The following is a 14898-nucleotide window of genomic DNA, read 5'->3' as shown; positions in this document are numbered from 1 at the left end:
CATTTGTTTCCCTTTTCCTCAGCTATAAGTGTCTTGGTAGATGGGTATACTGTTTCCTTGCACTAAGAATGGAGGATTTGGAGCTGATTTGGTGTGGCTCAGTGGTAGAGTACTGGTTTGGCATGCATGAACCCCTGGGTTCAATCCTGAACATTACCCAAAAGTTTTTGTTTTGTTTTTAAGATCAGGATTTAGGGAAACACAGGAGGATATGTTCTCTGATTAAAAAGACTCATAATTGGCTATGATTTACTCCATTTGAAGCTTGCTAAGTTGGAAATAAAAACAAATCTAGATGTGGCCCTGCCCAGAGTTGGGAATACAAAATTGATACTTCCAGAACAAAAGCTATGATGTTGTTATCAAGTTCCCAACTTGGAGTAAAAGTCTCAAGGCCTGGCCTCCAGACACATGCTGGGGTGCTGGCTAGCATGGCTGACTGGGACTACCCCTACTGTCAGTCCAGACCCGGTATAGCACTACACGCCTGCCCCTTGGCTGGCATGAATATGGGTGACTGAGCTGAAGCCAAGCGACGTGCTGCAAATAGAAATGAAAATTAAACTTGAGTTCTCAAGTACAGAGTTAACACCAGAAGATCAATAATTCTTTTTCTAAAAGTGTGTCATAAGTTTCCTTCCTTAACAGAGTTTGAAGGAACAAAGTCTAAGTGATCTTCCTTTCAATTACATTGAGAAGTACAGTTGGGCAAGGTGGTGCACGCTTATAATCCTGGCTCCTCTGGAGGATATGAAGGAGGATTGTGAGTTCGAGGTCAGCCCGGGCAATTTAGCAATACCCTGTCTTGACTTTTTCAAATTTTAAAAAAGGAATTGGAGATGTAGCTCAGTGATAAAGTACTTACCTCACATTTGGGGAGCCCTGGGTTAAATCTCCAGGACTGAAAAAAACCCACTGTGAGGTAAAAGTTTGAGATCTGTATGAATCCATAGCAGAGCAAGATTTCTAGAAGATATACACTATATTCTATAAAGGGAGAATAAACCGGCTTCCCCCAACACAGTAGATGATGTATTTTTTAAATTTGTAAACTGCCTTCCATATTTAATCTTTCAGTAGCTGTGAGAGATCAGTTTAGAACATAAGTATTTTATTTATAACCTAAAATGGAAAGTAAATTTGACATAAAAATCACCTCCCTATTTTTACTTTTAGTCAGGTCAGAAGTTAGGGGAAAATGACATTATCGACAATTTCATGCATTTTTACTTCTTGAGAAGTATAAATGATCTCTTTATTAAATGGAGACTTTTTTCTTTTTCTGATTTTTTAAAAATATTGAAAATAGCGGACTGGGAATTTAGCTCAGCGGTTCAGTGGCCTGCCTTGCAAGCGCAAGGACCTGAGTTCAATACCCGGTACCGAAGTTAGGGGAAAATGACATTATCGACAATTTCATGCATTTTTACTTCTTGAGAAGTATAAATGATCTCTTTATTAAATGGAGACTTTTTTCTTTTTCTGATTTTTTAAAAATATTGAAAATAGCGGACTGGGAATTTAGCTCAGCGGTTCAGTGGCCTGCCTTGCAAGCGCAAGGACCTGAGTTCAATACCCGGTACCGCGGGAGAACTCAGAGTAACTTTTTTTCTTATATTTTCAGCCAGAATTTTATCTTGACATCCAGCCTTTTTACACTTTAAGATTATGCTATAAATACCACTTTGTGTCCTGTCTTTTTCTCCAAACTCTGTAACATAAATCTTTTCCCATGCTTTAGGAATTCAGATAGCCAAGAAATTTTTCAATAAACCCAAATCACAGTATGTTTGTAATTACATACTGAATTTATGTATAAATGTGATTCAGATATATCAGCAGTGGGATTAAAATATAAAAGAATGGGATTTTTTTGAAAAAACTTATTATTATTAATATCTCAAATGCAGAACAGATTAATTCTCTTAAAAAAGCCATTCTTCAAACTCTAGACTTATTATTAATATCTCAAATGCAGAACAGATTAATTCTCTTAAAAAAGCCATTCTTCAAACTCTAGGCTTTCTTACTCGGTCAGATCATCTGTATTTCATCAGCTACACATCGCATGGTATTTACACCTACACATCACTTTATTTGCTTTGCCTGACAAAATGAAAAGTATTGGGAATTGTTCAGGGAAATATGCCAAAAGAATCTTTGGGACTCTTGAGTTTTACATATTTTCCCAGTTACACTAATGAAAAGGAATTTTGTTTGAGAGCTTGACTTGGAGTGCAGCTGCAGGGCACTTGATGTACACTCAGTCTCTGTTGGGCCTTCACTGATTTCCATGGAGAAGGTTCTAGGATTTCTCTGAATTACTTGAACAGAGCATTTGAAAAAGAAGGCCAACCTGGTCTGTGACTACACTGAATTTTATGTTAAAGAAAAATTAAGATCATTCATATCACTTCATTTTTTTCCCTTGCAGAGTGTGAAATACTTGATTTTTAAAAAATGTTCCACCACCTTATTTTGGTGGAACATTAAAATAACAATCACTGAGCTTTCTAACATTTTCCCCTTCTACCTAACATAGCTATTTAAATATGTGTTTTTATTTGTACAACTTGTGGAATAGAACAAAGGTATTGAGAAGAAACCAGGCCATTGAGCTATTTACCCCATGGACTAGTGGGTTTATTGTTGCATAATGCAAGTATTTTAAAAATCTTCTAAATCATAAAGATGCCTGGGATGAATGATACATATTCACACACTGTTTGAGCATATAGTTTTGGAATTCATGGTTAGGCCATGGCTAATCCCAATAATACAGTTCAACAAGACTTCAAAATTTTACCACCTGTCTCTGTATAAGCAATCTTCTTGACCTTTGAAAGGATGATAAAGTTCTTGCAGATTGTATCCAAATTCTCACAGAGCACTTTGATGTCATAGGGCATTTTCACTGTAGTTGACAGTAAATAATGTTTATTAGGAAAAGGCATCATTACATTGCCAATGTTTTATTTGCTAGTCTGTGCCCTGAACTGATGACAGGAGTGTGAGGAGGCTGGGCATTGTCCTTCACTTCAGCAAGCTGGTGGCCAGTAGACACACAGACATGGTAGACCCTTTCTTAGGGTGCCATCTGAAAAGACACATAAAGATCACATAATAAATACAGTGGGATGGTCATCAGAAAGGGAGCCCTCGTGCTTAGATGGCGAGAAAGTTAACAAACAAAAATCACAGATCCCTCCCCATCAACCAAGCTTTCATAGAAGCAGAAATTAGAGTTAATTTGGTTCTTGTCTCTTTTGAAATCAACTTGATGATTTAAGAGTCTGAATTAAGAATACTAGGGAGAGAATTAAACCAAATTTTGAATTCAAGTGCAGGGATGAGGTGAAATACATTTATTTATTTTAGCTCTCCTTTCATTGCTTTCAGTAAATACTTCCTACTTTCTGATTTTCCTGAATTGTGTTCGTTGGCAGCGAGCTGAGCAATCCTGTGTTTCTAATTAAGAATTGGATGGCCTGCTGAAGTGCTGCGGAGGTCATTGCGGGGCGTGGCTGCTGAGCTAGCCTGTCCTTGGGAATGAAAATGCAATCGTGCATCTGACTTGGTCCAAGTAAACCACTGTTCCTTTGCAAACAATACATGCTCACTAGGGCACTGAAACTATACTGTGTGTGACACTATATCTTTTTTATGAGATTGTGATGCTTGTTGGCTTTTAACTGCTTTTATTAGTGCTTCATCTAAAAAAATAGAAAGTTGACCCAAAGTATAAACATATTTGTATAACTTTGCATCTGCTAGTTGACTCTTGCTCTGTAAGGTGCTGTTCAGACAGATGCAGAGGTGATTGATAAGCCACTGCCCTGTGACTTGGGAGTGAGAGGTTCATTTCACCAAACAGTATTCAGGATGCCTCACCACCCACCCCTACAGCAGTGACCCCGGCACAGAGATCACCCTCCTTGGTCCTCACCCTGCTTCATACCTCAGTGGCCTGTGATTCCTGTCATCTCTAAGGCATCTCTAAGTGCTCGTTTCATTGGCCTCCTCTGTTGTTCTCTTCCTTTACACTGCCCCTTTCAGCTCCCTTTTGGTCTCTTCTTACTGTAATCCCAGGCACTCAGAAGGCTGAGGCCAGAGTTCAAGGCAATCGCCTGGGCAATTTAGCAAGACTTTGTCTCAAAATAAAAAGGGCTGGGGATGTAGCTCAGTGTGAAGGCCCCTGGTTTCAATTGCCAGTGCTACACGTACAAAACAAAAAGGCAAATGCACTATTCTGACCTTACCCCTTTCCTTACTTTTTTTACTCTCTAGAGGATCTTCTGTATTCCATACTTCAAATTGCTAATTGTAGTTACATTTTCAACTGTAGAAATAACCTTCTGAAGTTAGGAAGTTGGATGACTTGCCTGTATGTCATGTCCAGCTCTACTGCTTGCTAGTTGTGGGACTTGGGACAAGTTACTCATATTCTCTGTGCCTCAGTTCCTGCATCCATCAAATGAGGACACAAATAATTAACTCAAGTAAATACAAAGCACTGTACCTTGCCTTTTCACTGCTCCTAATCCACTCTCGGTTTTATCATTAATTTGTCAGGTCTCTGCTTGGATGTTATTTCCTATGGGAAGCCTTCCCTGATGTTCAAAGTCCTTGTGCTCTACGAACAACCTAACTGCCCTATCTCTGTGTCTTGGTGTTCATCACATTGCTGAGTTATCTCTACCTCCCATTGGCCAGAAGCTAATGGAGGAGGACAGAGGTGGAATCTGACTCGATCATGACTGTGACCCAGGTCTGGCAGAGTGCCTGATTCGTGCAAGTACTTAAACATTTGCTGCATGAATGATGGGTCATGATGGAGAGGAGAGGGGCCTGGGAGCTGGGGACGATGATGATCTCAGGGCATTGCTTCCTGTTTTTTTTCACATCACTAGGTTATGTTGGTCAAAAACCCCATCATCAGATTTAGTGAGGTTGAATAACCTAGATACCGTGACTCATGATGTAACTCAGAGAAAACCGTTTTATATGCCCAAATGACAATATTTTCAGATTTTTAGTAATTTTTACAATATGCTTAAGAACAGGGTTTTTTTAGTTTTTTGCTACTGGGAATCAAACTCAGGCCTTCGCGCTTGCAAGGTAGGCAGCAGAACCACTGAGCCAAATCCCCAGACCTTAAGAAGAGTTTTATGGGGTCTTACTTGAGAATGTAGTAAGTTCTTTCTGATCGCTTAATACCCTGATGGTGCTATAAATATGTGAATGTCTTTGTAGGGTGTCATCAAAATAAGCTTCTCCAGAGGAGGGGGCTCCTTAGTGTGGATATTTGAAGGGCTGTTGCTTGGAAACAGTTTAAGCTTGATGTACGGGACTCTAGGGGATGGGAAGTGGCAGGAAGAGAGCCGTGTCTCTTTCAGAACAAAAAAGCTTCTAACTGTAAAATCTGGGTCACCCTGGAGGTGACGGGCTTCTGTCACTGTCTGTGTTCAGCATGGTGGGGGTAAGACCTGGGCCAGGACATTGGGAAGGAGACAGGTGAGTGAGGACTTTAGGGTCCCTTCTGATCCTGAGAACCTGACCCTGTGTCACTCAGGGACCCTTGAGCTAGGCCTTGTGCCCACTCTGTGCCCTCAGTAATGTCTCTGGAAAGAAAAATACCAAGTTAGCCACCAGCAACAGATGACAGCAGCTTCAGTTATTGAAACCACCTTGATGAATGTTCTGTGTTGTGCGCAGTGGCTTTCCTTTTTGACCCCTTGGTTTTGTTCCTTTTTTGTGTTTCTATCTTGAGTTTGCCTTTAGCATGGCCTGAGTGATCAGGGTAGATTGTAGTGGTTCATGAAACTGCATTATTGAGTGGATTTGGAAATGGCTTGTTTTCTACCAACTCTGATTTGGCTCTGCTATCTTTGGCTGGTTTTGCATGGGTTGTCTTGGAAATATGATTAAATTCACTTCTCCCCTCTCCTATAACTCAGGATCACGCCGACCCCTCTAGGAGAAGGGAAGAGCACGGTCACCATCGGGCTGGTGCAAGCATTGACCGCCCACCTGAATGTCAACTCCTTTGCCTGCCTGAGGCAGCCTTCCCAAGGGCCGACTTTTGGAGTGAAAGGTACTTTGTTTAGCCATTATTATATTTTTCAGAGCAAAATTATGGGGGAGAAAATTTTAAGAGAATGCCATTTACAGTTAAAACCTTTCAGAAGAACTGGTACATTTCATCCATGCACGCACACACGCACACACACACACACCCCTTATATACCCAGTGCACAGTGGTCACCCCAAGTTGGTCCTCAATCACAAAGATATACAGAGAGTGCTGACGATTTAGCTCAGTGGTTCCACTGCCTGCATTGCAAGCACAAGGTCCTGAGTTTGATCCCTGGTACACACACAAAAAAAAGATAACACAGAGTAGCTGCATGGTGGGAGTCTTTAGCCCCCAGGAAACCCATTCTCTCGACTCAGTTGGTCCAGCCTCCTGCCTGAGGGTGGAGTCTTCTGTCTCGTCTGTGTCTCCTCTGCCAAGCGATTTTGAAACCCTGCTGGTCATGTGGGTGTTTTATCATTCTGGCTGTGGTGAAAGATCTCTTCTCCTAAACCCTGAGACAGCCTGAAGTTGGGCCCCAGTGCTTACTCATGGGAGTTGCTGTGTGGGGCCTGAGGTGCTTTGGAGACAAGCCGTCTGTGCATAGAGCTGGAGGGAAATTTCTCTGGCTGTGGCTGGGCTGATGTTTGGCACCTTCCCATTCATTACTCCTTCTTCACTAATTTATCATGAAGTCTCTTGAGCTCACTAACACTAGCACTTATTGCTGCAATTACTGTGTGTTCTTGGCAGTTTGTATTTTTTAACCATATTATATTTATATTACTGTTATAAATATTAATAACTCCTAACTCATTAAGTACTGATAAATCATAGAAGGTCATAATTATCTAGTGGGATGAGCATTAGATTTGGAGTGAGACGGCTGAGATTTTATTCTCAGATGTGCATCTTACTGCTGTGTGACCTGTAGCCAGCCATAACCCCTCTGAGCTGCATCTGTAAAAGGGTACAAAGGCTTAAAGTACCAGGCTCACTGAGTTGTGAGGCTCAACCTAGATGGCACAGAACATGGTGAACCACAGAATGATGTGGACCTGCGTGAGATGGGTCTTTTCCATGTGATAACTAATGTTTCAAGGGAGAAGCAATGTGACAAGTCTTCACTACTATTAGCTAAAATAAATTGGCTGAAGTCCAAAATTTATGGTTCTGAGGTTTCTGCAGGTAGTTTTTTTACAAAGCTTTTTGATCTGTCAGTGTGTATATGATCTAGATAAAGCATGGCCACGTAGATCCACTAGTAAATTAATAAAATGATCTCATATCCTGAGATCTGTTTTACCGTAGTGACACTTGTTATTAATTTTTACCTTCGTTTTCTAAATAAAGAAATAGAAATCTTTAAATTGCATAGGTGGATACAGTCTTGAGTTTTGATTTGTTCTGTTCTTCTATTCTACTTCGATAGGCTAGATGATGTTTCTTGCTGCAGTAACTTTACCTGTCTCTTGGGTTTGGGGAGCTGTGTCGCTAGGGCTCTGTCTGTCCTCATTCTGTGTATCTGTACTTAATAACTCACTTCAAATGCTACGTTCTCTGTTGTTTAGGAGGAGCTGCGGGAGGTGGATATGCCCAGGTCATCCCCATGGAAGAGGTAAGATGGTGAGGTACACACAGGGATGGCTGTGCTCTCCTGCTGACATCTGTGATTCTGTCCCCAGAAAGACAGCCCTAGTCTTCTTCCATAGTCCCAAAGTCCCAGTGACTCAAAAATCCAAAAGCATCTGTATAACTTGTGCAATGGCAGAACTTGATGACTTTGAGAACTTGGTATAGATTTTGTATGTGCCGCTTGGAGTGAATATTCATATATTTTTCTATCTATGATTGCGACATATGAATCTTATTATAGGTGCTGATGAAGCCGCTGGTCAGTGTTTTATAAATAAATGATACATACATCATATTACCTTTCTAAATTCCAAAAAATTCTGTATCCTAAAACCCTTGTGGATCCTAGGGATCCATAAGAAACAAGAGAGTGTTGGTAGTCTCTTAGTCATCGGCTATGCTCCCAAATTTAGGAAGACTAGGGGCCAGGGATTTAGCTCAGTGGTGCTGCCACCTGCTTTGCAAGTGCAAGGTCCCGAGTTCGATCCCCAGTACCAAAAAAGAAACAAAAACCAAATTCACGCCAGGATTTAGCTCCTTTGCAAGCACAAGGACCCAAGTTCAATCCCAGTAACAAAACAAAAAACAAAACCCTAAAAAAAAAAAAAAAATTCAGAAAGACTTAGATACTTCATGTCTATAAATTAAGACTCCACATTAGGGCTGGCAGTGTAGCTCTGCAGGAGAGTACTTGCTTACTTAGCAGGCCTAAGAGCCCAGGTTCGATTACTAGCACTGCAAGAATAAAAAAGACTCTAGGGCTGGGGATTTAGCTCAGTGGCACCATACCTGCTGCACAGCGCAAGGTCTGAGTTCGATCCCCAGTGCCACAAAAAACAAAACAAAACAAAAAGACTCCAAAATAAAATGGATCCAGAGAAAATGGGCAAAAGGAGCCAGTGGGGGCTGGGGATTTAGCTCAGTGGTTCTGCCGCTGCCTCACAAGCATAAGGTCCCGAGTTCAATCCCTGATAGAAAAAAAAAATTGGAGCCAGCGATATCAGTTCTTCATTCTCTGAGAATTTGTGTTCTCATCTTACATAAGTTTTCCCTTGTCCTTATGTCTAACCATTGACTCGTTCTTGTCCGTTCTGCTTTCTGTGTTGGCCCTTTGGTCAGGTCCTGAGAAGCCTTCTTAATCCCTCACCTGAGCAGGTTTTCCCCTCAGTCTCCATTGGCACGAGAGGCCCCTGTGGACCCCTGCTTCTGCTTCATCTCTGCAGATTCCCATATGCCGCCTATACTAAGGTCCTTGCAGATTCCTGTGCTGTGTTCTCTTACTGGTAATTAATTTGTTTGTTTGTTTGAGGGATGCTGGAGGTTGAACCCAGGGCCTTGTGAATGCTGAGCTCACAATCTCTCAGTCCCTTGTCTTCTCAGTTCTTTGACTTTCCCATGCCTGGAGTCATGCCATCCCTTTCTGTCCTCAATACCCAGCTTAGCCTCTATTCTCAAGGTTCTGTTCTGTTCTACAAATCCCCCCCACACTCTGTTTCTGGCCATAAGATTCAGTCTCATGATGAGTTGGAGGTTCCAGGTCCCAGCACTGTGCCAGTGCTGGCACAGAGTGGGTGCTCAGTAAGGAAGACTTGTTGACATTGTTGAAGTGGTTTCTCATGGAGGCCTGAGTGTCAGGGATGCTAAAGAGAAACTTTGGATAAGCCTCTGAGGGTGAGAAAGAGTAGTCGAAAGCACTGCTGAGAACAGTGTAAGCCTCTTATCCATGTGGGGATCATGAGTCCCATTCACAGGCCAAGAGGATACAGAACTAAGGCCAGGTTGGGGATGGAGTACATGGAGCATGCCCAGGAGAGCTGCTGTAGATTTAGCCTGCAAATGAGGAAAGCACAGTGTAGTGTCCCTCTATTTTAGGGCACCGGCTCTGTGCTTCACAATACACAGGCAGGGAAATCGTCCCTCAAAGGTGAACACCTCAGGCTCTTTTTTCTCTGTGTCCCCAGCTCTGAGCTCAGTGCTCAGTATGTAGTGGGTGTTTGTTGACTGGGTGCCATGCATGGATGAAGCATACTGTAAGAAATTTCATAAGTAGTCATAAGGGAAAGGGTAGAATAAATTCCAGGTGGACTGAGGAATTCAAAGTGAAAATACAAAGATCTGCAAGATAAGGAACCAGCCTTTTGAAGAATGAGAGTGGGTGTTCAAGGCAGTGGGACCTCTCCTGGGAAAGCCCTGAGTCAGGAGGGCTTGGCCTGAGCAGGGAACTGGAGAACAGTGTGGCCAGATCCTAGCGGCCAGGGTGGGTGGAAGGAGATGAGGTAGAAGGGTGGGCAGGTACCAACCCTCTCATTTCATGGCCAAGGGGCTGGGTTTTATTTCAAGTGCCATGGTCAGGCTTACATGGATCTTGACCAGATAGTGACACAGTGTGGATTGAATTTTCCAAATCTCACTCTGGTCTCTGTATGGAAGCTAGTAAGCCAGGGAGGAGGCTGTGGGGGTAACCCAGGGAAGAGCTTGGCTCAGCGTGGTGGTGGCCAGGATGGAAAAAGGATGGCAATGTAAGCTTCTCTTACTGATTGTGGATTAGCTGTTGGGAAGATTCAAGGATGACATTCAGGGTGCTGGATTAGACAGACCAGTGGAGAACTAGGGAAATGGCAGGTGTGAAGTTGAACTGGGGTGGGGTGGTATGTGGTAAAGGATTGAGGTCTCGAGGGAAGAGTCTTGTTTGGAGCCTGTAAGATGCCTAAGAGAATATAAAGTAGACAGCTAGAAATAAAGACTTGAATTCCAATTGTAAAATGGCCAAAGGGTTCAATAGAAAATCAGAAAAGAAATAGTGACTAACCAAAGAATGCTCATCTTCACTAATAACCCAAGAAATCTATGTTAAAACTATAATGAGTTACATTTTACTTGTCAAATTGACAGACGGGAATTTTTAAAAATAGTAATAGTCACAAATTTTGGCAGAGATAGATTGAATTACAGTCTCAGGCACTGCTAGGAAGTATATGTTAATATAATTTCTCAAATAAGTCTGGAAATATGTGTTAATTACCTTAAAAATGTTCATGTTCTTTAGCTCCAATGAGTTTATTTTTAGTTTTATCCCCAGAAAGACTTGCATGTGCAAGTATAGATTTGACTTTAAAACTATATATCTCCACATAAATTAACTTTAAAAAATCAGGAAAAAATAATCGGAGGATATCAAATTAACTGTATTTTGAAAATTATTGCATAGAGATTCCCATAACATTAACATTAAGTACAAAAGATAAAGTCCTATTTTGGTGCTATGACCCTAATACTGAAATTTCTAATCCTTCCTTCTTTTGAGACAGAGTCTCACTATGTAGCCCAGACTGGCCTCAAACTGTCAGCTGTCCTCATGCTTCAGCTTCCTAAGTGTTGGGGTTACAGGTGTGCATCACCTCACCTGGCTAAACTTTTTTTTTTCTTGAACTAATTAGGATTGAACCTAGGGACTTGGACATGCTAGACAAGTGCTCTAGCACTGAGCTAAATATCTATTTTATAAGATACACATAGAATGCAACTTTTCATATTTCCCTGGTGAATATATTTTTGTTATAAAATTTTTAAAAATTAAGTTAGTGTGTATTAGTAATACATCCAGTAGTTCCTGTTTTAGTACGTGTGCGGCCAGTAGTACCTTTTGGGAAATTGGTGCGTGCATATGATGTATCTTGATCATTTTCAGTCCTGTTACCGTCTTCTTCTCCTTACCCCTCCTCCAGTCCCCCTTCCTATCTGCAAAATTCTACCTTCTAGTTTGCTGTCATCTTTTTTCTTTTATTTTATTCCATTAAGGTTTCTCATATAAGAGAAACATGGTTATTTAACTTTCTGAGTCTGGCTTATTTTGCTTAACGTGATAATCTTCGGTTCCATTTTCCTGCAGATGATATGATTCCGTTGTTTTTTAGCTGGATTATATTCTGTTGTGAATATATACCACATTTTCATTATGTGTTTATCCATTAATGGATAAACTGATTCCACAGCTTAGCTGTTGTAATCTGTACTTCAGTAAATGTGGGAATGGATGGATGTACAGTATTACTATAGTAAGATGTCTAACTTTTTTTGCAAATATAGTCTGAAGTGGTACTGCTGGATCAAATGGTAGTTCTATTTTAAGTTTTTTGAGGTCTCCATACTGATTATCATTTGGTTGTACTAATTTACATTCCCAACAATTTAGGAGGATTCCTTTTTTCCCATATCTTTGTCAACATTTATTGCTTTTTTATATTCTTGATGACAGCCATTCTGGACTAATTTTGTTTTGTATTTCTCTAATGACTAAAGGTCATAAATACTTTTTTCATGTCTTATTGGCCATTTATACTTTATGATAATTATGTATTCAGTTCATTTACCCATCTTTTATTGAGTTGTTAGGGAGGTAATTTTTTTTTTAATTCTTTAACTATTCTAGATAGAAATCCTCTGTCAGAAGAGTAGCTAGCAGAGATTTTCTCTCAGTCAGTAGGTGGTCCCTTCACCTGCTTTCCTTGCTGTGTAGAAGCTTTTTAATTTCATATAATCTGTAATTGTCATTGTAGGTCTTTTTACCTCCTTAGTTAAGTTTATTCTTATGTATTTTTAAAGATACTGTGAATGAAATTATGTTCCTGATTTTTAAAAAATTCATTGGTACATTTTAGGTACACAATACAGTTACATTCATCTTTGGGATCTTGTACCTTTACATGACAGATCTTGGTTCTCATTTTTTCCCCATACCCATTCCTTCCCTTCACTCCCTCCCTGCTCCCCTATTTACAAAAACTTTGTTTCCATATTTTCCTTTTTTCACCTGATTTCTTTTTTAGTGGTTTCGTTATTGGTGTCCAGAAGTGCTATTGATTTTTTTTTTTTTTTTTTTTTTTTTTTTTTTTTTTTTTTTTTTTGGGTACCAGGAATAGAACTCAGGTCCTGGTGCTTGCAAGGTAAGCAGCAGAACCACAAAGCTAAATCCCCAGCCCTGCTATTTATTTTTTAATGTTGATTTTTCTAACCTGCCACTTTATTGAATTTGTTTCTCAGAGTCTTCTGGAGGAGTTCTTTGGGCCTTCTGTATGAAGAATCATATCATCCACAGATAGGGATAATTTACTTCTGCCTTTCCTAAATGTACCTCTTATTTCTTTCTCTTGCATGATTGCTGTAGTTAAAGTTTCAAGTACTATACTGAACAGGAGTGATGAGAGCGGATGCCCTTGTCTCATTCCTGATTTCAGAGGAAATACTTTGAAATTTTACTGGTTTAGTAAGATGTTGGTAGTAAGTTTTTCATATATGGCTTTTTTTCAGTTTGAGAAAAAAATCTTTTTTACCTCTAGTTTTATTAGTTTGGGCCTTTTCTCTTTCTTTTGGTTAGTTTGGCTAAGGTTTTATCAATCTTGTTTGTCTTTCAAAGGACCACCTCCTTGATTTCATTGATCCTTGTTATTTAACCTTTATTTCATTAACTTCTGCTCTGATCTTTACTATTTCTTTCATTCTACTGGATTTGACTTTGGTTTACTCTTGTTTTTATAAGATTTCAAGATGCATCATTAGGTTATTTATTTGGGATCACTTTTTCTACTGTAGTAACTCGTAGCTGTAAACTTCCCTCTTAGAACTGCTTTCATTTTTCCCCAGACTCTGATATGTTTTATCCACTATTATTTGATTCTAGGAACTTTTTTCTCCCATGATTTCTTCAGTGAGTCACTGAAGAAAAGTATTATTTAGTCTCCATTTGTTTGTGTAGTTTCTGTGGTTTCTTTTGATGTTGATTGCTAATTTCATTCTATTCTAATCTGAGAGGATGTATAAGATTATTTTAGGTTTTTGTATTTATTGAAACTTGCTTTATGTCCTAAAATATGATCTGTTTTAGAGAAAGTTCTGTAAGCTACTGAAAGAATGTGTATTCTTTTGTAGTGGATGGAATACCTTCTAGATGTCTGTTAAATCTATTTGATGTGTAATGTTACAATTTGTATGTCTAGCCTTCAGGCAGCTCTAGTTTTAATCTAATCATTCCCACTGGCTTGAACCACTGATGGTATATGCCTGACTGACCCATTGGGTAGCTTGTACTGCTTCTCAAGGAGTCTTTAAGAAAGGTGTTCATTTAGCAGACTAGATGACATCATATTACAGTTTCTTCAGGAAAACATTAAAATGATATAAAAAATTGTAATGCACCAAATTTGTGAACAGCAGTTATAAATGAATATTACATACACAACAACGGGAATCTTGTGAACTTTCCATATTAGAATTTAGAAAATTAATGATAAACTATTCAAAAATATAAATACATTTCTTTTAACTTAATGAATAAATTTGATTATTGTAGTAATTTTAATTGGTATGAATAGTCTTGACTAATATTTTATTTGGGTAGTAATTATTCATATTTAAGCAACTAATTTTGGTTTTTATAGACTTTTTATTAATTTTACTAGTAAAAAGACCAATAAAAATGATTAGGTCCATTTGTACTACCAGTGGTACAGGTTGCCCAATGAGACAATTGTGCATATACCATTGATAGTTCAAGCCAGCAGGAACATGTTAACTCTAATGTTTCCTTGTTGATTTTTTTTCTATGTATTTGTGAGAGTGGGCTTTGGAAGTCCCCAGCTATGATTGTTTTAGGTTCTGTCTGTCCCCTTGTATCAAGTAGTATCTCTTTATGAAATTAAGTGTATTGATGTTCAATTCATATTTTTAAAATTGTTATGTTTTGGGGGAACTTTTCCCTTTCCAAAATTTAGTGGTCTACTTTATCAAATAATATAGCTACTTCTGTTTGCTTTAGCTCCAGCTGCTTAGAGTATATTTTCCATTGTTTCATTATGAGTCTGTGTATGTCTTTGTAAAATGAGATGTGTTTATTGCAGGCAGTATATGAATGGGTCTTGTTTTTGATCCAATCTAATTTTGGTTATCTGCCAGATCCAATCTGGCAAACACCCCCCCCATTACTGGGTATTAAAATTAGGGCTTTTGCACTGAGCTACACATCTCAAGCCCTTAAAAAAAAATGTTTTTTTTTTTTTGAGACAGTCACTAAGTTGTTCAGACTGGGTTTGAATCTACAATCCTCCTGCATCAGCCTCTCAGAGTGCTGAAATTGCAGTTGCATACCACCACACTTGGCTAATTAGAAATTGAGACCAATTATATTGTTACTATTA

The 14898-nt window shown here is 39.4% G+C and overlaps 1 protein-coding gene across 1 annotated transcript in view; it reads left to right on the top strand.

Moving 5' to 3' along the window:
- The window catches only part of Mthfd1l (methylenetetrahydrofolate dehydrogenase (NADP+ dependent) 1 like), a 186607-nt gene that overhangs the window by 43005 nt on the left and 128704 nt on the right, over positions 1-14898 (top strand). The window contains exons 11-12 of the mRNA XM_033763312.1: positions 5958-6094; positions 7645-7691. Of these exons, the coding sequence (XP_033619203.1) occupies positions 5958-6094; positions 7645-7691 (184 nt within the window). The remainder of the gene's footprint in view (positions 1-5957; positions 6095-7644; positions 7692-14898) is intronic.

This window comes from Fukomys damarensis, unplaced genomic scaffold (assembly GCF_012274545.1).
Source record: "Fukomys damarensis isolate Sample0158 unplaced genomic scaffold, DMR_v1.0_HiC HiC_scaffold_14, whole genome shotgun sequence".
Classification (NCBI taxonomy): Eukaryota; Metazoa; Chordata; class Mammalia; order Rodentia; family Bathyergidae; genus Fukomys; species Fukomys damarensis.
Note: the sequence above shows the minus strand (reverse complement) of the source record. Positions and strands in the feature narration are given on the sequence as shown.